Here is a 21,877-nt window from a genome sequence, read left to right as displayed (position 1 = left end):
ACTGCGACTGAAGCAGCGAAATATAGCAAGTATAGCAAGTGATCGGACCATAAGGCGTTGGTTTGAAAAATTTCTTTCCGGAGATACAAATCTGGAAAATGAGCCTCGTGGTCATAAGCCAGCAGCTATTAAAGATATAGATTTAAAACAGATAGTTGAAAGGGATTCACGTGAAACCATAATTGCTGATAAATACCGTCAGGAAATTGATATAATGGACGAAAAACACACACTGCGTGTTCAACAGCCGGCATTAGTCAATAGACGTGGTGTAATATTGCTTCACGATAATGCTCGGCCACATATTGCGAAAGAAACAGTAAAAGAATTAGCAGAGTTGAAGTGTGAAGTTCTTCCTCACCCTCATTATTCGCCTGACCCGTCACCTACCGGTTACCATTTTTTCAAGCACCTAGATGGCTTTTTGAATGGAAAAATATTCAAAGAAGAACGTGCTGTAAAAACTGCATTTGATGAATTGATTGGAATTGAAGGCATTGAGGCACTTGTATCACGATGGAAGAAGTGCATTGATGTAGATGGAAATTATTTCAATTAATGGAAAATGACTAAAGCTTGTAAAATAAAAGTTTATGGTAAAGATTCAAAACGGCCATTTCATTTGCAACAACCTAATAGAAGGTATTATCTAAAGCGTAGAATAGAATCTTCAAGAAAAATCAACTTAATCCGGGCTAATAATAAAAACGTTGGAGTCCCAGAATTTTTTCCATCAAATCAATGCTGCAATTTCACCGGGAACGTTTTATTCGATCATCTTAAAAATTGAAGTGGAGCAAACATTTTTCGATTTTCCTCGTAGCTACAGCAATGAAAATTGAATTCGAGGAACGGCGACGGCCGACAGCGATTCGTCCCATTAGGAAAACATGGTCGAACTTCAGGATTTCGATTGGAGTGTGCGCAATCCCGGTACGCGTGCAACTAATCCGATACTTTGCGCAGATTGATCAATTCAGAAGGGGTCCGGGGACATTTGAATGTCACACGGGGTGAATATCAGATGCGTGTAACGTCGGCAGAGGCTCTCCGTGATTTCCTGAGAGCCCCTGGCGGACGACTAATTTATGAGATCCTAGATCGATGGTGTCGCTGTCTCGAAAATCCAGGTCGTGTCCTCTGCGGGGCGCCTCTTCATCTTCCGTCGCGCCGGGACGCTTTGATTATTAGCCATTCATCCCCGACGCCGACGCCCCGTTAATTGTATTTTCATAATCTCGAGTGCTGCTCTCTTTGACGGGGTCGCTAACGAACCGTAGCGTCGCCGTCGACGGCAAACTTTCTGCGTACGGAATCTTAAACTGCATGCATTTTTTCAGTGACAAAGGAATCGCTTCTCTGATCCTTCGGTCTCATCAGGCGTCTCTTCCGATCATACTCTTTCTCTCTGAAAAATAATATTCTTCTACGTAATCCTACTAGAATTCCTGATTCTAGCAGAATAAATAGTGTCACATTTTGTGGACATTTCCATAGTGTATCGAACTATTACAAGATCAATAGACAAGCGTTTGTTCAATGAATATTTCACTAGCGTTCGAAGATTAATATTTGTTTCAGGAAATCAGGAATACAGGCATATGTCGGTTTAATAATATTTGCTATCGGTCTCGAATATCGCACGGCATTTTTATCGATCGGCCGAGAGGAACGGCGTACTAAATTTAAACTAGTATGTATGTCAATACATAGTCTACGATTTTATATTGAATTCAATATTTATTTTAAAGGAAACCGGACGACCGTGTTGCCTCGATGACACTCGTCCCCTTGTTTCTCAACACCTTTCGCTGTTCTGTTGAAATTGAGAGCCTAGATACCAATTAGATATATTCGAAATAAAAATGGTGGATAGCATTCCAACCTCGTCCCTAAAATTCCAGTGTAGAAATATTTTGAAACGCTGTGGAACGTCTTTTATCCACGGATGAAGACGTCCCGCACGGTTGACGTTTATTCGAGGCCATCTCGGGCCCCGAAGACGGCATTCCTCGTAACAATCCGGCTCGTTCGTTTCGCAGGTCTGACAAAACGGATCCCAGAGGTATGGCCAGCAGCACGGAGGATTACGGCTCGGAATTGCAGGAGCTGCAGTGGGGCGGCGGGACCGGGTCTCACTTCCTGCGCAGCGGTTCCCACTTCCTGAGGAGCGGCACCGGCGTTTGCTACGAGGCCGAGGATTTAGAGCCGACCAGCAGGCACCATGGCGGTCAGCACAGGGGATATTACAGTCCCCCGGGTACGAGTTACACGATCGTCGAGAGACCGCCGAGCGCCCAGCATTACCATTCGTCGCACACCACACCGTACAGGCACAGAGGACACACTACCGGGGGCACCGGGGCCATTTCTCCGGAACAGGTGCTTAGGTACGTTCACCTAACCCTCCATCCACTCGCACCGACACCCCGTCACTTCTCGCGAAATTGCTTCTGCGAGAATCATACCTTTCAAAGAGGCCAGACGCGTTTGGAAAGCGCGCGCTTCGACAACGCTTTAACCCCTTGCCGTATCGTTTTCTTTACAGTTCCAGTGATTAAAACGTCTTTATTCGCAAAAATGTCGTAGAAGAGGAAAGAAAATTCATATTTCTTGTATGGCTACTATTACTGGACTGTGGATCTTTATGTAAAATAAAAATTGTCTGCCTCGATCGCGAGAAATAGAAATCAAATTGAATTTTATTTCTTCCCTTAGTGATTTTAATAGAGGAGAACTCATATATTGGTTCAGTTTTCAAAATTTTCCAACAATCTCGAATTTCAGCTACTCAATTTTGCTATAAATGCATTAGCATCCGCACTCTATTGATTACAAACGAATCAAATTTTATTTCATTTAGTAAGAAAGGCGTAACATTCGTATTCGTTACACTCCGTTTAAAATCATCATCACGAGTGTGACTCGTAAAAATACGAGAAGGGGTTCAAGCAGTAGTGTGGTTTAAAGTAATTCATGGTTATTTTATAAAAACCAGGAACAAGTTCAATTTTTCAACCAGAAAATTCTATATAAGAATTATTCCCATAAGCTTCACTTTAAAATATCCTGAAACTCTTCTAAAAAATTAGGGATGACTAAAAGAAAGACATTTTTCATACCTGTATTCAGAAAGCGCATAAGCGTCAGCATAAATGTTTTTCATAGCAAAATCCACATTGACAATGCGTTGCTTACGATTAACATCATTTTTATGGAACATTGTTGCAGACTCTTCGGCAACGGCGTCTCGGAGCGTCGCCAGGGCGATAGGAGGACACCGGCATCATCTCCAGCAAGCGTCGCGGCGGTCAGGACTTCGTCATCCTCGTCGTCCCAGCAGCAGCAACAACAGCAACAACAGTCGCAGCAATCGCAGTCGAATGCCGCGAATCCTCCAACGTCACCGAGCTCCCAGCCGCTCAGCCTTCAGGAGCTCACCGTAAGGACAGTGACCATGACGAGAGATCCACCGGACTCTCACCATGGCTTTGGGATCTGCGTGAAGGGTGGCAAGGACGCAGGTGAGATCCGAAGTACCTTCAGGCTTCCTCCGTCGCCGTACTTCGCGCCTCAAGAACGAGGTATCTTCCGACAGCTGTGACTTTCATTGCCGTTTCTCGCCGTTCACCTGTCGCCGTGCTTCTCGACTGTCGATTGCGATCGTTAGGCAACGATTTTGTAGCAAGATTACCATCTTTCTTTCATAATTTTCATTCGAATCTTCCGTCCCGAACCAAGCTGGTTCCGGGATCTTCTTCGAATAGTAGAAGTTCTGCAATTGAAGTTGCGAGTAATGATAAAATTTATTTTATTTTTCGTCTGTTGGTGGTTAACACATTAATCCTGTATCATATCGTGTAACTATTGAGTCTTGTGTTTTTTTATTGTATATGTATTTTATTTCTTGCATTCTTCGAGCTTGATTTCGTTCCTTCGGTAGAATTTAGCATAATGTGTTAATGTTCCAGCCTCGTCTTTTAATTAGTGAATTTACTTATTGTTGATGTTTTTAAGTTGTATAATTTTTATTCAAACATGAAGTAATTGCGACGAACAATGAAGTAATATACAAATTTTGAAGTCATTCGTCTTGTAACATTAAAATCAAATAGATTGCATGCTTCGCAAGTAATAAAATCAGAGTAGAACATTTGGTCGAAGTTTTTAGGCAAATTAATTCCTGTAGACTTTTGATAAATATTTTACGGTTGAAGGCAATTCAGCGAATATTTTGTTAAGATGTCTTGAAACCTTGCTTAGGCCATTGACATAATTATTGTAGTGAGAAATTGAGTGGTGAGTCTCCAGACTTATTTCAACCATTCCGTTGAAGTTCTCGCTTTGTAGATTTTTGGTAATGATTTAATTATATTGAACGTTTTGCTGATTCTAACAAACGCAATCGACAGCGCAGCACCGCGACGTCCGCTGCGATCTTTTCTCTGGTAGTTCTATCGGGCTCACTTTTTTTCGTTGGCAAAAATCGTGTCACCGACACCCTGTGCTTTCTGTGCTTCAGCACAGCTGCCACGTGTCCCTGATTTTCCGGTATTCTCGTTCTTGCAACGAAATTTTCTCCCGGCAAATACAAATTTTTCAATTTACTTGAATTTAGTCTGAATTAATTAAAAAATCTCTCTGATCCTACAAGAAACACAGTTCAAAACCCATCCCACTAAAAATCTCCAATTCAGTTTTACTCAACAGAGATCAGAGATAATTCTAACGGAAGATCGCAATTTTTTGAAATTTTCTTTTTATATTTTCTTCAGTATCGAACAAACAATTACAGTGGTTTATCAAAGAAATGTGATTGGACAGGAAAAGCCTCGAATTGAATGAGAATCGATGAGGACGAGACCGGGAACTCAGGGGAAGGCGGGAGAAAAACATGTCTATTTTGAATCATTAAGCATCATTTCCATTCCAGCTATACGATATCGCCCCGACCGGAAGAATGATTCGAACATTCCGATCGTGTTTCGGCTCGAATTTCTCCCCTCTTGTTGTGTTCTCTGCGCGAAAGGAATTCACAGTTTGTTTCGCGTTCATCTATGGCCGGAACGATGATGAAAGGGAAATAATTAAAACCCGCGAGATTCCTTTGCTCGGCACTTTTTTTCTCTTGTCGACGTTGATTGGACCGCGTTGAATTTCTCTGGGAAAACGTGGATTCCGCGAACAAGAGTATAACTTAACAGCAAGAACTATGACCATCTAACAAAATATTGTGAGTTCGTTTCGAACGAGAAATTTCTGTTTCAATAGTGCTTGAAACGTCTGAGAAATTATGTTTAAACCATAGACATATAGAGATAGACTGCGCCGTCTTATGGGCGAGTTGAAGCCCACAATGGCGGCGCGCGGTACAAAGAGTGAGAGAGAGAGCATTAGCCGGGGTCCATAGCGCTCTCTTTCTATATGATGTGTCGACACATCAATTAGAAAGAGAGCGCTATGGACCCCGGCTAATGCTCTCTCTCTCTCGCACGCCGCCATTGTGAGCTTCAGCGCTTCGTTCAGGCCGCGCAGTCTATCTCTATATGTCTATGGTTTAAACTGAATTAAAAGCCTCCACTAATTGCGGCAGTTTCACGCTGATAAAAACAGTATTAAATTGTGATTTAACAAAAGAAGTTAAACGATGAGCCATTTTCTACATTAAATTCACACGATTTAAAAAAGAATTTAAATGGCTCGCACCATTTTCTGCATTCAACTATAATTCTTAATGCGATCATTTAAATATTCTGTTATTGATCCCGGTTGAAATATTGTACTGAATAAGTAACTCTCCAGGGGTTTATAAATCTACAATCATTTTCAGAATTGATGTGCACATCAATTCTGGTTATGTTATTATTCATGCAACATGTCGTTGAAAGTATAAAATGTTATCAAAAAGCAAGGAATATTCTGAATGCAGAAACACACTCGATATTTTAATGGGCGTAAGCTTTATAAATAGTTATTTTATGTTCTGGAAAACAAGATTCAGAATCTAAACGCACAGTAAATTATTAGCATTAATCACAGCGAACTGCAAAAATGAAATTCACTTTACAAACCGTACATCAGATACTTGTACTGTAAATAATATTTTCTACAAGCTGCTAAAATAAAGTCGGTTCATAAATAAATATTTAACAGCCAAGAAAAAATATGGAATTAAACATGCACCGTGAGCTAATGCTGAAAAATAAGATCTGTTTGATAGATATTTTAAATTCACTCAACGTACAGTGAGTGTACAAAGTATTCGTACACCTTTTAAAAACTGACAACTTTTTTATAATTGTACCAATCGACCTGATGTTTTATAATCAATTAGAAGCATTGGTTCAAGAAATGATATGCAGAAAAGATTTTACAGAAATTATAATTTATAAGGTTGCATACAAAAATAAAAATAGCATTTTTTTAAACTTTTTTATTTGGGCCCTTAATGAAAATTTAAAATATATGGTTTGTAGATCTATGGTAGTTGTACAGATACTGAAAATTTCATCGAAATCGATTAACATACACACGAGCTACAAGCGGTTAAAAATGGTGAAAATCGTAGTTTTACACGACTTTTGATCAGTTTCTGCTTAAAATCCACAGAATCGCACATCTTCCGATGCGTGTCGTTTGTCCCGCGTCAACCGATTTCGATGAAATTTGTATAACTAACATAAATCTACAAAACATATATTTTAAAATGTTCATTAACGGATCAAATAGAAAAGTTTTAAAAAATGTCTTTTTTATTTTCGCAAATCAGGTCGTTTGGTACAATAATAAAAAAAGTTATTAGTTTTTCAAAGGTGTATGTATACTTCGTACACTGACCGTATTAATAAAAGCGAACTGTAAAAACGTGATTCGCTTCATAAACAATCTGTCAGGAAAAAATACATTCTGATTCGAGAAATACACCGAACACATTAAAATGAAATATGCAGACTACGAGTTTTTATCGAAAAAACAAAATTGTTTTCATAAATAAAAATGTTTTTAAAAGGTGTACGAGTACTTCATACACCCACCGTGTGTATAAAACAGCAAAGATAAATCGTACGAAAGATAGGAACAAGTAAACGGTTAACGCCATAATCACACAACAAGCCAGAGTATTAGCCAATCGACGTGACACTGAAGAGCGGTGATCGGGTACGCGGGAATCATTTAAATCCTTCAGCAAGGGTCATCCAGCTGCCGCGTGCAAAAACACAGTGACCAATCGGCGGGATTAGGGCGAGCCAATTGCGAGCCGCAAATTGCACCGAATCACTGGCAAATTGTATTTCAAGGGTCACAATTAAATCCCGGCTGGGCCGAGGGGGACCGATTCTGTAGCTGATTAGCAAAAAGCGTGTTCCAGTTGAGGCTGGTGGGGATGTAGAAGCATTCGAACCCGTTCGCCCCCGTGTATTTACAATGAAGAGTTGGGGGAGGGAGGCGTTTGCGCAGGTAATTAGCGATACCGGCTAATTGACCGGCGATAGGACGCCGTGCGCGCGCGTTTAATGACGCGCTTCTAATTGCCTGCAGCCGTCGCGCGCGTATTTTTATTCCGCGGCCGGCGAAACGGATTAAGCGGACACGTAATGGCGCCGTGTGTCTTGCGCCCAGGTGTAATCTGTTCCGAGAATCGTATCGTTTCGTTCCAGAGGGTTGCATCTCGCTGGAAAAAATCATTCCAATCGCGATCTTCTCCGTGGGAAAGCCGCGAGGTCGGTTCGAGATAAATATGACCCACTGATGACCCATTTGCTTTGCATCCCTCATTTATGCGCACGAGAACTGTTATTTTCATGTTATTTTCTGGTTCGTACAAAATTTATTTAGGAATACATCGAAATTATTTTGTTTCAAATCACAAATATAAAAGTAACATATTTTAATACCTCTTTTATTCACTCATTTTTATAAAGATATTTTTATACGAGAGTGTTTACGACTGTCTGAATGATCATTTTAATGGAAACTGTTCTCTAAAGTAGGTTCAGGACATAAAGAGTTAAAAGGACGTTGTTAAGCTCCATTTTGATATGACGTAGTCATTCAGAAGTCTATTAATGAGCCATTATGGTTGGTGAAGTATCAAGAACTGCACCGTTTCGATCCACTAGCTGCAAAATGGCTGCTGGGTTATAACTTATGTATGCTTTATCACCATTTAATTAAAATGATCGTAGTTCACACATGAGGTTTGACGAACGTATCAAAATGGTAACTATTCAACTATTTGATATATTCAAAGTATCCTAACAAATTAGTTGCACCAAACTAAGAGGGACATTAAAAACTTTTCTATCAACATAAACACATCTGAAACATAAAACCACGACGAAATAAAACGTAAAACCAAAATGGTCCATAAAGGATCGTATATAAAATTCATTAAAAGAGATACTGACGTCCATAAATTGTATTCTCCAATGAGAGAGAATGTATTCCCGTATAATACATTTCTCGGAAGAAGGAATTTCCAATTTGAGTGCAACAAAGCGTACGTAAGCGCACATAAGATGGGTTCGCAAAGTTTGACCCGTTCCCCAGAGAAGTTCTGCGCGTGGTTTCAAAGATAGATAGAAATGTCTCCGTCCAGGATCCACGTTCCACGGATGCCAGGAGAGCATCCCTAACACCATGTGCTACGTACTCGAGGTCCGGTTTCACGGTTTCGAGCCTCGTAAACTTCACGCTTGATCACGGCGTTCTAGCATCACACGCACGGTAACGATCTCTCTCGCAATCATGCTTCGTCCTCGTCGAGATCTCGAGCGTGAAACCTGCGGCCCTAAGGACATGGGAACACGTCCAGAACTGTTGTACTCCTGATGTCCCCGTGGATCCTGCGCGGCGGATCCATTCACCTAACCGGAAGTCTGCGTGAAACGACGTCCCCCAAGCTGTTGTTTGCTCGAAGACACCGTATCTTCAAAATAACAATAAAATTAAATGCAGAAACTAATATGATCGCCGTGCAAGATGTCACTCAATTTCGAAATATAATCAATTTAGAAATATAATTCTTTAAATGAATTTTAAACTTTCAATTAATTCTAATGTGCTCGTTTGGAGTACCGGCCTTTAGAGTATGTTTGGACTAATTATAATAAATTGATTTTCTAATAATAAGTGGGTGTATTTATAAGTTTGTAAAATTGAGAGGAAGACTGGTGGAAGAATATTTAAAGGCAATAGAGGTCTCGGGGGCTGTAGAGAGTCGCGGAACAAAGCGTGTAGTCGATAGAGGGACGCGTTTTCGTTCGAAGAGGCGTTCGAACGTGTTCCGGAAGTAGGACGAGCGATCGTCACGCACGGATGATCGATCGGTTGTCTTCGAGGAAACGTTTCCCGAAAGCTTGGCGTCGTTTCGGACAGCAGGCCGATGTCGAAATAAGTCAACTGGCGGTGTGTCTTTCTTGTTTTCTGTTTCGCTGTACCAGAAGCACAGTCAGGTAACTCATCAACCGTACGAACAGAAAGGCAGAGAGAATGTAAGATACATAACGTGAGAGAGCGTGAGAGAGAGAAAGAGAGAAAGCGTGTGGGAGAGAGGGGAGAGAAGAATCAGCACACAGTACAGAACAAACGACGGATTTCTTGGACGACCCGAAATTTTGGACAAAACATATTCTTCCTCTTCTATACGTGACTGCATAAGAAAATCGAAATTATTCAAGCTCTTGTAAACATTAAAATTATACTATGTAAATATTATAGAATCTTCTGTGGTCATATACTGGTAGACAGAATTTTTTAAACCGGCTAGGAAAATCTAGAACGACTTTAATTATTTAAATTCAATTATCAAAAGGCTTAAATCAGTAAATATTTCGTGATTTAGGAAGCCTGTAGTTACGCTCATACACAGAACACTAAAGAATAATGTACTGCTTCGGTGTGTAATGATTGGAAAGGTTGAAAGCCCTCATTATAATTTCAATGAAGCTCGGAACTCGGTACGAAATAGAGCGCGATCGACTGAACTTATGGCATAACTCTTTCACCGCAGTCACGGTAAACATACCTTGATCGATTGATCCCGGAAAATGGGGAAAATGCGATCATCAGTCACGATGAACGCGATTAATGTAACTGATTCAACTAGTTAGCCAAAAGATTCTTTTCAGGAGGGAAACATTTTTTTCATAAAGAAATTCAGTTTATCTTTGGGCCCTATAGATTGTAAAGAAATACAGCAACAATGTCTACATATTTGGTCACGAGACTACTGTCCGGGCCACAGAAGATTCAAGATGGAGATCGAGGAGATAAATTGGCCGATTTTACGAGGACCGTTCTAGCTGCAGTTTTCCATACCGTTTGAATTTCCTGGTCGTTCCAATCTCGCCGTGGTTTTCGAATATTCTCATATACATACATACACGCGTACACGTGCATACACACACGCACACTGAGTAACGATCGATGTCGCATGAAAGTGTTATGCGCAGATCGGCCGGGCTTGGGACTAGAGGGCGGCGAAGAGCTCGAGAGAAAGGAAATAAGTGTCGAATCTGGGCAAATTTTTCTGTCACTGTAAACCGTTGCAATTTCATCTCTTTCCAATAACCGAAATCAGAAAACATTTTTTTTTCCAATTTTCATGAAGCAGGAAAATCATTTTCCTCGAAAATAGCGTTCAAAGGAAATTCACTTCAGTACCTTCTACATCAACTTAAGACGTAATGTTGCAATTCTCTCAGTATCTCAAGATCATTTTCGTCAGAGAAATAATTGCGCAAATCTTCAGAGTCTCTCGTCTCAAAGGAAATTCGTTTTATTTCGTTCCGACTTCACTGAAGTCACTGCAATTTTCATTTAAGGTCTTCGAAGAAAATTAACTTCGGTGGTTTCTCTGTTGATGTGACTCGCAAGATTACAATATTCAAAGACTCTGTAAATGATTTTGGCTTACCTCACAATATTGCAATTTCCAAGAAGTCTAAAACTGATCGCATGAAAGCATGAAAATCAGTAAAAGTGAACTGCGACGGGAATGCATTGGTTCGCGGAGTCTCCCGTTCGGAACAAAAGTTACTTCGGCTTCATTTGTTCCCATTTAAGTTGCAATATCGCAGTAGCCGACGTAGTCTGGAGTATTCACGGAGTTTGAAAAATATTTCCATCGATCGGCGAGCAACATTCTCGCGCACGAGTTTTTCCCGAGTTTTTAAACATTTTTCCGTGGTAGTCAGCGAGAAGGGGGGAGGGGGATAATCGGAAAATTCTTTTTTCCCGACGGCGTTTTCCGGGGAACGATAAATCGAGTCGCCTGGAACTGCATTCGACTGCTCGTTAAAAGTAGGAACAGGTGGCCGGGCTGACCTCGCGGCTGATTCCCCTCGGAGATCAGAATGCTGGCTCGATTGTCGTCCCGGTTTCGATACGTTCAATCCGCTCGTTCCCTGCGAAACGAGTCGACGATTTCTCCGGCGAACGAAACCAGCCGCGTTCGTGTTTCTCTGCTCTTTTTTGGTATCGCCGGGTTCTTTTGCCCGGGACGAGTGCGCGTGATAAGGACAGATTAGCCTCGAAACGTCGCCGGAATTCCCTCCGACTCGATGCTCTCCGCGGCCATCGAAGCCGCTTGATCTTCAGATACGGGACAATCGTCTCGCAATTTACCCAGAATGCAAATTTCATCGAACACCGAGCCGGGAAAAATGAAACTGCCTCGAGAAAATTGAAGAGATGAAGATTGTCCAATTATTTATCTGTTCGTTGACGAGAGATAAAATGTCCATAAATTCGTATAAAATCACCATTCTTAATTGTTAAGTCTCGGATCATGTCCAGTAATTATACATGAACGGGGAAGATAACATGAGGGAAATGTACATACAGAGGAATCCATTAGGAAATAAAAATTGCAACATTCGCTCTCGACTTCGCGTGATTGGAAAGGTTAACAAAAGTTTCCTCCGGCAATTATTTTCCTTCCGCTACGACCAGTGTAAATATTATCTTTTGATTAAATGATGGCCCGTCTATTACTCTGCAATATTACCGTGGTTATTTTGAAAAAATAACAGCTCCAACAGAATGTCTCCTTTTTAATTTTCGTTCCGATCCATTACTGTACCAGATTGTAAGGATTCTAATATCCCCCGAAAAGGATTACATGGTACATCCTTCCGTCGAAGGTTTCCTTTTCTAATATTGGTTTTGTTTCAAAGGGTCTCCGCGATGGCAATATCTCCTCGGGGATGCCTTTGAAAATGGAAAAATCGCGGGGATTTCACGGGAATGTTAATACAAAATTAAAAAAAAAAAGAATCCTTTCTCTGGGAGTTTCGCTCTGCCGACGATTTATCGTCAGGATCTCGCAATTATGGAACCGAGAATTCCTCTAGGCTTAGCACGCCGGCATTTCGTTGCATGACAATGTATGATGCATATGCGCATAGTTTATGAATTTATAGAAGAATTACACACACGAACACAACGCCTCTCCACGTATGTGTACACGTAATTTGCATTACATCGCGAGCTGGAGGCAGGTCGTGAAGTATAAACGCGTTCAACCGAGCCCGTTTAAGGCGGCCATATTGAAATCGATCGAAAAATCTATCGGCGCGGGACACCCGAAATTAAAAAGTTTCAATCACGCAGAAGATATTGCAGCGATGCATATCCGCAGGATTCATATTGCAACATTTTTGGAATGTCTTCAACGAACACTTGAATTGTGCATTAGCATCAGACAAAAATAATAAACAAGATATTGAGGGTGTAACAAGAGCATAGAAAAAAGAAAAAAGGTTTAAAAGAAGCCTGTAACGAGAAAGAAAGGAACGATTAATGGGAAGACAATCCGAATTGATTAGTCGCACGTGAGGAGGCCGGGAGATCGAAAATCGAGGGATAAAATCGTGGAGGGAATCCAGTTCGCCCCTCTCCCCCCCCCAGGGGGTGGAAATCAGTTCTTAAATGGGCTCGGCGCACGGAGGACTTTTATTAACCCCGTGGCGATGACACAAGTTCGAAGACAAGACTCCGCGTAACGAGCCGATTGTTCACCTTATCTCCTTTATCAGCCGGATTAATCCGTGCTTCGCAATCGGGACTGTCGCCGGGGGAGGGAGATCAATTACAGGACTCCCGGGGGTCGAACAGACGATCCCCCTCCCTCCCGTTCGCTCCGTTCGTTCCTCCTCGTCCACCTTGTCCGAGCGTGAAATTCTTTCTGTTCTTGTTGCGCCCGAACAGTTTATTGATTGCATCCGGCGCGCGGCTCGTGTAAATGCGCCTGTACGCGGCATTCCGTGCCGGGGACAAATATCTGCCGGATTAAGTATTCATGGTGGCCCGTGCTTTGCAAGTATAATACCCCGTGTTCTTTTCCCCCCTGTCTCTCGCGATATTTTATCCTTCGGGAGTCGCTTTCGGGGGTGGCTTCGGCGGCGGATGCGATTTGGTCAGTCCGCGATGAGCAACCACGCGAATCGAGAAAAATCTCTCCTCCTTTTGTCTCGAGATTTCGCTATTGTATACTCGATCGCATTTTTATTTGGGAAGATAAAATCGGTAGCTGGAAAACCAGGGGTGCACTTGTTTCGAGAAGATTTTCGTACGAATTCAAGTTCCTACAATTATTGCGCTTCGATGTTGAGTCGCCATCCGCCGTCTCCCCGCCTCTCTACTATTACGACGTGTCCTTCCTTCCCGCCGCGTAAATTCAGTCTTCACAACGTCAAATTGGCAAAATTTTATTACGGACGATCTTATGGCGTGTATTTTTGCCAGCGGCGAATAATTTGCATATCCCAGCACGAGACGCGAAGCATAAATCGGATCACGAACGATTGATGGCGCATAATACGCGTGGGAATTCGGCGGCTATTGAAAACGGGATCCACGTATATGGAATCCGTATTTCCGATTTATTTCGAGCAATTCCAATATTATATATCCGAAATTGAGCGTATCGAAGGATTTTTAAACGTCGTTGAAACCTGAATAGTAAATATCCCGGTAAATAGAAACGATATTTAACGTTCGTTTAAAAAAGGTAACATGACTATTTTTATACTTTTCCGGGATTGGACGTCAAAAATACGAGTCTCCAAGGGACAAAGGAAATGATCCGCGACGGGGCAATTTATCACGTCCGCGAATGAATTATCCGAAACGCTCGGACCAGGTGGACGCCCGCGGTTCTTCGCACTCGGAACGAGATCCGCAAAAGTTTCGATTTAATTGTTCCCACCTGGAAATTAATTCGACTCGGTATTCGCGGATGTTCGCTCGTAGACAAACCTATTCATCGACGCGCGATAAACGTCAAACACTGCGGCGAACATTCTGCTGCAGTCTGCAGCCTTTTTTCTGCGGAAATTGTTAATCCAAATTCTCGTATTTTGTATAAACACTATTTTGTAACCATAAAAAGCATTGAACAACTGTGTGATCAATTAAGTATCGAATACATTCAAATTTATATTAAAAATATGTATGATTGTTGGAAATTATAGTGGACGTAACAGTAAGGAGATCGATATGACAAAGAAGCCGAAAGTAATTTTTTCCATAATTATTTTTAGAAGTCCGAAACTGCTGACACCATCGCGGCCGATGACGCAGCGGTGGCGTCACACGGAAGTCGATCGATAATTGCCAGTAATTCATGCGTTATTTTTAAACAATTTTTTCTGACATTCAAAGCTGACAATTTCACTCCAATTTATTGCTAAAAATTTAATTTATAAATCCTTGACCATAACGTCAATAAAGAAAAAAACAAAATTTGTACACAAGCCGTACTGCTCTGTTTCTGCGAGCCGAATTTCTGATGTATATTGAAATTTATTGTGAACGCCTGTACATGAGTTTAGGTCTTCAAAAACTCGCAGAAGCGGAAAATTGTGTATCCGGTGAAAAAATGCCGATTTTCCGAGCGATTTGAAGGAAATCGAGCGTGTTCGAACGATAAAAAAGTTCAAGCTCCAAGTTCGCGGGTTTTCCCCGGGCCGATTAAGCTGTGACCGGGTCACTCGCGAGCGCGATGCAAATTGAGCAATTTTATCGGCTATGTTTCCGCAGGAAAAAAAATAGAAAGAATGAGAGCGAGAGAGAGAGAGAGTGTGTGTGTGTGTGTGTGTGTGTGTGTGAGAGAGAGTGAGAGTGGTAGAAAGAAAGTCAGAGGTCCGTTTGCATGCATCCCGCGAGACACACGAAAAACACGCACCGGCACGGGATCCCAATCTCTGTTCGAACAATATTTTCACTTGTATGCATCCGCATTCTTTTTTCTATGCGTTCTTCTTCTTCGTTACTTTTTTCTGTTCACGATTTTCTCTCTCGTTTTCTTTTTATTTGTCTCTTTTCGTTCGTTCTCCTATTAATATTTGTTTTCTTCGTTTCGGAACACACGATGATTTTCTGTCCATGGCGCCCGACATGTCGAACGATGACGCCCGAGTGGCGCCCGATGAAAATGGGAGCTTCGTCGTTGTCACGTTTCACGACCGAGCCACCTTCGTGCATTCCAATGGCCGTCGAGCTCAGATTTATGGAATCCCGAAGGCGCCTCGTGTCGTGAATTTGACTTCTTGAATCACTGCTGCGAAACCACTGGAAAATAATTACCAAACTGTTATTATATATTACTAGAAACAGTCTTCGATATAATTGATTCATATTTTACTTTGTCATTTTATTCAGACAGAGCTTTGAAATCTTGCGATACTGATCTCTGATACTATTATCTTTTCAGTTGCAAACCGGTTTAAGCTCCTATGAACGCGTTTTTAATTCCATAAACTGTAAAATAAAAAATTCAACCAACGGTGGTGGATTTAGAGTTACGTTCGTCAGTTTCAAATGTCTCGATTAAAATTTGACTTTGATTTATGAGAGTTAAAGCAGGAGGTTCGACGGATTAAGGGATTATGCTCAGTCAGAAGGCTGAGAAAGTGTTTTCCCGGAATATTTTTCTATAAGCAAGATAGCATAAATGAGAAAGATAGCATTGGATGTCTTTCTAAATAAAAAAGAAGAATCACTTCGAGTAAAAAGTTTCCGATAAATTACTTTATTTTGGACTTTTGATTGAGCAGAATTGTCTTAAGAGAGGTCCCGATTTGAAAGTCCCGCGCTCGGGTGCTCGCGTAAGCGGAAGCAATGGAAGAAATTGGAAAGGCATTTAAAAAACAGGCTATCAGTGACAGACACACCGAGGAGTGGGCGCCCTGGATAGAAGGTTTTAGTCAGCACTGGTCGCGGACCAGTCACCAGGCAGCTTCCGGCCTGATGGAAAGTCTGTGAATTGTTCTCAGGGGTGGGTGTCTACATTTCGAGGGTGGAGGAGGGTTCGGTGGCCGAGCGGGCTGGACTCAGGCCAGGAGACACCATCCTGGAGGTGAACGGCACACCCTTCCGGTCGGTAACCCACGAGGAGGCCCTCACAGTGAGTTTTAACTTTCATTTTCCGAAGAACAACCTGCAGACACAGTTCGCAAGCCGTATACCATCCTCCCGTTCCCGTTCATATTTCTGGCAACCGCACCCGCGAAGATCGACGATAATGCCCAAAAATTCCGCCACTCTGTTTACTTATTTCTCTCTTACTTGGACCGACGTCAAACTACCACTATGTCTTCCTGTCTGCTGCGTCATCCTGACTATAAATTCGCGGGTGTTCCTCGTAAAAATAATTCATCTTTCACGACGTCTGCTAATAATCGGACAATGCACTCCTTTGGAGGACATGTTTGTAGTTTGGTCTGAATTAAAAAATTTTTTTTTTAATTATTTCAGCTACAGAAACATCTGGTATATTATTTATAGAGACATTCTGGATCGATTTTCATTTTGCACAATTTTTATACCCGTGACCTTGAGTGACCTTGAACAATCACTTCGAATAACTATCATCAATGGAGTAGATCAAAAGGCCTACAATCTTCAGTTGTTCAGAAAAACACACATCTTTGAAATGATCGAAATTGACCTTGAAATGTAAGCATATCGGTACTCTAAGAAAAGTGTTGGTTACCACAATAAGCCTTAATATTTGATCAATCGAGAGTAGTGCAGTACTAAAAGTAACGTATAGCACCGGCTAGTATTGTCGGTGCATCGTAGATCTTCGGGAGGCTAGCAATTTTCGCGGCCGAGTTGGGAGGGCCAATGGCAGTGACCTTGAACCAGAAGTCGACTTGGAGGATTCTCTTCTAGTTGGAGTAGTTAATATTGAGTCACGTAACTCAAGGTCGTTGCTATAAACTCCTGCAATCTCAAGATCACAGATAATCGACCCTGCTCATCTCGGGTTCGTCCCTACACTCTTCCAACAACCACTTGAACCTCCAACATGTAAAAACAATCGCATGAAGTGGAGAGTTTGCCTAAAAATAACCATACTGACGCTGGTGAACACTAACAAGCCTCCATTCACATTTGTTGTCGATTCAGCGTACTTCATATTGAGATGCACAAATAAAATTTATATACCCCCTCTGTCCCATAATAATAGTAGCAGTTGATGAATTTAATTTGTCCCATAATAATATAATAGTAGCAAAAGAAAATAAATATAGAACGCAACATTTATTCTCTAAGAACTAGATTACATTAAACAATAAATTAAAGATATTACTTCTAATTTTTATTTTGAGTGTTCAGATAGTTTTTCTGGATTTTTCAATAATTTCTTTACTGCATTTTGAACTTGTAGGTATGATCCCTTGGTTGCGAAGCATTGCTTTCCCTATATGCGTGAGCTTAAAATTATCGGAGCCATCGTTCTTCATTGCTTCCAGCATAACTTGTTTTTTTTTTACCACGCTTATATTAGCTTGCCGAGTCGTCGTTGTTGTTGTATACGTCAAATCTTGTAATCGAATTTTAAACCACTTCCCGATGAGCTAGAGCCTTGAAACTTTAAACATAGCTCAGAACTGGATGACAATGCAATATTAGAAAACAAATTTAAAAATGAAACTGTGCGTTCAGGAGAAAAGAATTTTAATATTAACCGTCACACCTCGTCGCGCGACATTCGGTAGTACGTCATCGCGTTCAGTGATCCCCACTCCGTGTGCCAGCGCTCCCTACTCCACTACGCGTTCCCATTCTGACACATCCCTACTCCACTGGTCCATTTCGCACCGAAGGAGCTCAGTGTGATTGTGGTGTTCCGTTCATTCAGTTGCATTTCGGACAATTTCGGACTCCATCAAGAGACGTCGTCTCTCGGAGTCATCCCCTCATTCTATCTCGCGTATCTCCATATCTTGCGTTTCTATATATATATCTTACTATTTCATACCAGTATTACTATATCTTGCGTTCCATTTAAAAAAGACTAAAAAGTAGAAAATAAAAACATATATAAGAAAAAACTTTTTAAAAACCACGGTTATATTAAAATGCACGAAAAAGGAGAAAATAATTTTTGTAGACATTAGTGACTATAAAGAAAAGCGTGGAGCGCCCACGAAGATCCACGTCAATATAGTTTAGCGCTCCACGCTTGTATTTATAGTCACTAATGTCTAAAAAAATTATTTTCTCCTTTTTTATGCATTTTAAAAAGTTCTTTTTTGTATATTTTTTTCATTTTACTTTTACAATGGGTTGACATTCAACTGAAATAAAACAATTGATTTCGATCAGCGGATGAAATTAGAAAAATAGTTATAATCCGTGATAATTACGTTAACCTAAAAATTGAAAGATGTGTCAAAACAAATGACAGATGTCATGAAACATTGATTTTGATTGAAGGCTTTGCAATTTTGCGGTACAACATAACGTACAGCTGCATTCGCCAAAAATTCCCGTTTAAATATTCGCTTGCTACCATTATTATATATGGGACAGAGGGAGTACATTATATAATATAGTATAACAATACGATCGAAGGAGTCGGACAAAGTATTCGGGCGTGTCTCTAACTAGTCTAACAGAAGGGTAAGCAGAGGTTATTAATCAGTGGGACGAAGGTACCCAAGCATTCCTTGTATCGCATTCGTCATGTCGAAACTCGGCCCCTACCGCGTCCTATCGAGCCGTTCGATTTTGGAACGTTTCCCCAAACACGGGATCCTGGCTACGTGCCTAATCGCAATTAAAAATCGCCGTTTAAATTATCCTGGTCGGGATGGCAATTGCCGTCCAATCGATCCGAGTCGTCCCGTATTTATGAGTGACCTTAGAAGTTAGAGAAACCCCATCGATTGCGGATGCCGACTCGGCCGAGGCTCTCAAGTAAATTACAGGGGGTGGGGTACACGATTCCCCTCGATTCCCGTTATCTGGCGAGCGTATCGGGTCACTCACTGAGTCAAGTGGTTGCTCCTTGCCTTTCGCTCCTATCCTTACTATCAAAAATAATATTTTCTATTCCTCAAGTAGCTCTCAAGTAAGCTTAACCCTCAAACATGGACAAATCTTGAAGACTTTTCATATTTTCCTATTCTTTAATTCTGACAACACACGATCATCTTCTAACCTTTATTCAGTGGTTATAATGTACGCAATAGTGCAATAAATATGAACTGTCTGGCAGACTTTCTATAGTCGCTGCAAGAAGTTTCAATGACGGTAGGGGTTGGTGCTCCCCTTTCTTGACCTTCTTTCGGGGTGCACTTTGAGAATTTTTTCTGGACTAACTAAATAACGCAGCATCGCGAAACTTTGCAGGGTTCTTGGTATATATTTGATCTATATTCATGAATTTTTACAGCCCGCTATCGGTAATATTGTAGTAGTTCTTCACCGAAAAAAGTATTAAGGAGGTTCAGTTCTCTAACTCGTCAGAAAATCAATATTAAAAATTTTCAAAAAGAATTTCCTCGTAAAACATTTTATTTCGACTTGAAAAAAATAGATGGAATTTATTATTTAGTACAGATTCCGTTTGTAGAATCTTCGTTACAGGGTTGATGAAGATTAAGGAGTTTTCATGCTTTGACTGAATAGTTGTTGACATTTTTCATTTTCCAGCTGTCTTTAATTAAAGGAGCCGAACAAGAGCTATATATTTCTGGATGGTTAGTGAAAGATAAAAATGGCGCTTTGAGGCTCTGTGGCAGTTTACGTCGTTTAAAATCGATTTCCATTGATGTCACAGGACGCTTTCCGCGACCCTTTGATCTCTTTTCAGAATTATTCGGTAGACACTCTGTCGCCCGTCCTTCGGATTCATTTCTGTGTCACTAGCCTATTTTTTAAACGTACTGAAATGTGAAATTTGCAACTGCAGTCCGAACTACAAATAAAAAATTCGTGATTTAGTAGGGTCGAGGATTAAAACGGCATCAAGGAAGAAAATGATTGGAGGATTTCAAATGGTATCAAGACACAGAACGAATCCCGTATTTTCCGGTATATTAATTCCCTGGATGTGAATTCCTTCCCCTCACATCGGGGGCTTGTGTATATCTCCGTTTTCGCTGAGATCATCTGTTTGTCGAGATCCCAGCTGAGGAAGCATTTGGCAGGATTCGCCCTCGTATTTAATTTAACTTCTAAGCAGCTCATAGAGATTATGGAAAATTGGAGTGTACAAAACTCGCTTATAGTGAAAGTTTCAACGACGTTATCGTTGTTCGCGGGGGCAGTTTGTCTCGCCAATTTTCTTGGAATCTCTGTTGGAGACACGTAGTCCTCTTGGGGGAAACAAACGTCTGAGGAAACGGAGAAAACTCGACGACAGCAATTGTGCTGGATGTTTCGCTCCACAGAAATTGATGCGAATAAACCTTGCCATTTTTCCGGACAATAAAGTTATACATTGAGCTCTTTCTAACAAAAACTTTGCGATTCTTTTACGCTCTCTTTTGAAATCCTAATAATTTCCAAGCATTCATTTCCTATGAAGAAATGAATTTTTTTCGAGGGGTTACAAACTCACAACGTCTGGAATCCATTTTTCACACTTCTTCAGTAACTTTTTCCGACACCATCGACAGTCGACAATTCTTGCCTCTAACTTTCGAATTTCTACGCGAGCCCAACAATTTTCTCTCGCCTCAAACATTCCGTAAAGTCCAAAAATTGACAACTTCTTCCATATTTCGCGCATCAACCCTCCGGGGGTTGGAACGCTGAAATTCCCGTTCCCAATATCGAGTTTGTCGAGAGTAAAAGTTTCATGCAAAATTGCCTCGGCTCGGCTAAGAAAACGTGGCGGAGCTGTTGGTCCGAGTTGATGGAGGGTTGCGAAATTTCGCGATGTCGGGCAAGGGAGAAAGATATGCGAGAGGGAAATTTTTTGGGGAACAGCTGGAAGGGACTATTGACTGGCCGGGATGGAAAGGAGCGTCGCTCGGAGCCACGCCACAAGTAATCTCTGGTGTAAACGCTTCTGATGGGTATCTCTGGATCCGGTGGCTCGTCATACTCTCACAGTAGCTCGGCAGCTTCTAGACAAAAGCCCGTCGACAATGGGCCATCAGAGTATCGGGCTGTCCCGGTGAAGAGGCACCTAGCTGCGCGAAAACTACCTCGGAAACTTCGCATGTTCCGACGGCTTTTTTTATTGGTGGGACCCACTTCGGCGACGGTTTCGGCACTTTCAACGAATTAAAAATATTTTACCGTGCAATTCTGGAATATTGGAGATGGTTCCATGGTGAACGTTCGAGAACGCTTCTTCGTTGCTTCCGATTCTGTCCGGATAGGCTGTTCGATTTTTTTGAAGTGAAAACTTTTGCTGGGCAGTGAACAAGTCTGATCCGTCACGCTCCGAGGTGAAACGTTATGCGCACAGTATTGATCTGCTTTCTTAACTTCATTTTTCGAGAATGTATTAGCTGTTGGAACAAGTTTCGAACATTTTTAATTTATCGTGAGCTTCATTCTGTATCCCAGAAACGTAGTGAGCGACATTAGCAGTTAAATATTATATGCCATCGAGTTCCTCGGA

At 41.4% G+C, this 21,877-nt stretch overlaps 1 protein-coding gene across 9 annotated transcripts in view; it reads left to right on the top strand.

Moving 5' to 3' along the window:
• Dysc (whirlin protein dyschronic) overlaps positions 1 to 21,877 on the top strand; it is a 132,239-nt gene that overhangs the window by 37,972 nt on the left and 72,390 nt on the right. For 6 of the 9 annotated variants that reach the window (XM_076434494.1, XM_076434493.1, XM_076434497.1 and 3 more), the window contains exons 2-5: positions 2,043 to 2,390; positions 3,232 to 3,584; positions 9,444 to 9,455; positions 16,281 to 16,411. In XM_076434494.1, the coding sequence (XP_076290609.1) occupies positions 2,068 to 2,390; positions 3,232 to 3,584; positions 9,444 to 9,455; positions 16,281 to 16,411 (819 nt within the window). In that variant the 5' untranslated portion in view covers positions 2,043 to 2,067. The remainder of the gene's footprint in view (positions 1 to 2,042; positions 2,391 to 3,231; positions 3,585 to 9,443; positions 9,456 to 16,280; positions 16,412 to 21,877) is intronic. The other 3 variants (XM_076434491.1, XM_076434492.1, XM_076434490.1) reach the window with 3 other exon arrangements.

This window comes from Lasioglossum baleicum, chromosome 12, assembly GCF_051020765.1.
Source record: "Lasioglossum baleicum chromosome 12, iyLasBale1, whole genome shotgun sequence".
Lineage (NCBI taxonomy): Eukaryota > Metazoa > Arthropoda > Insecta > Hymenoptera > Halictidae > Lasioglossum > Lasioglossum baleicum.
This window is presented reverse-complemented; position numbering and strand designations above follow the sequence as displayed.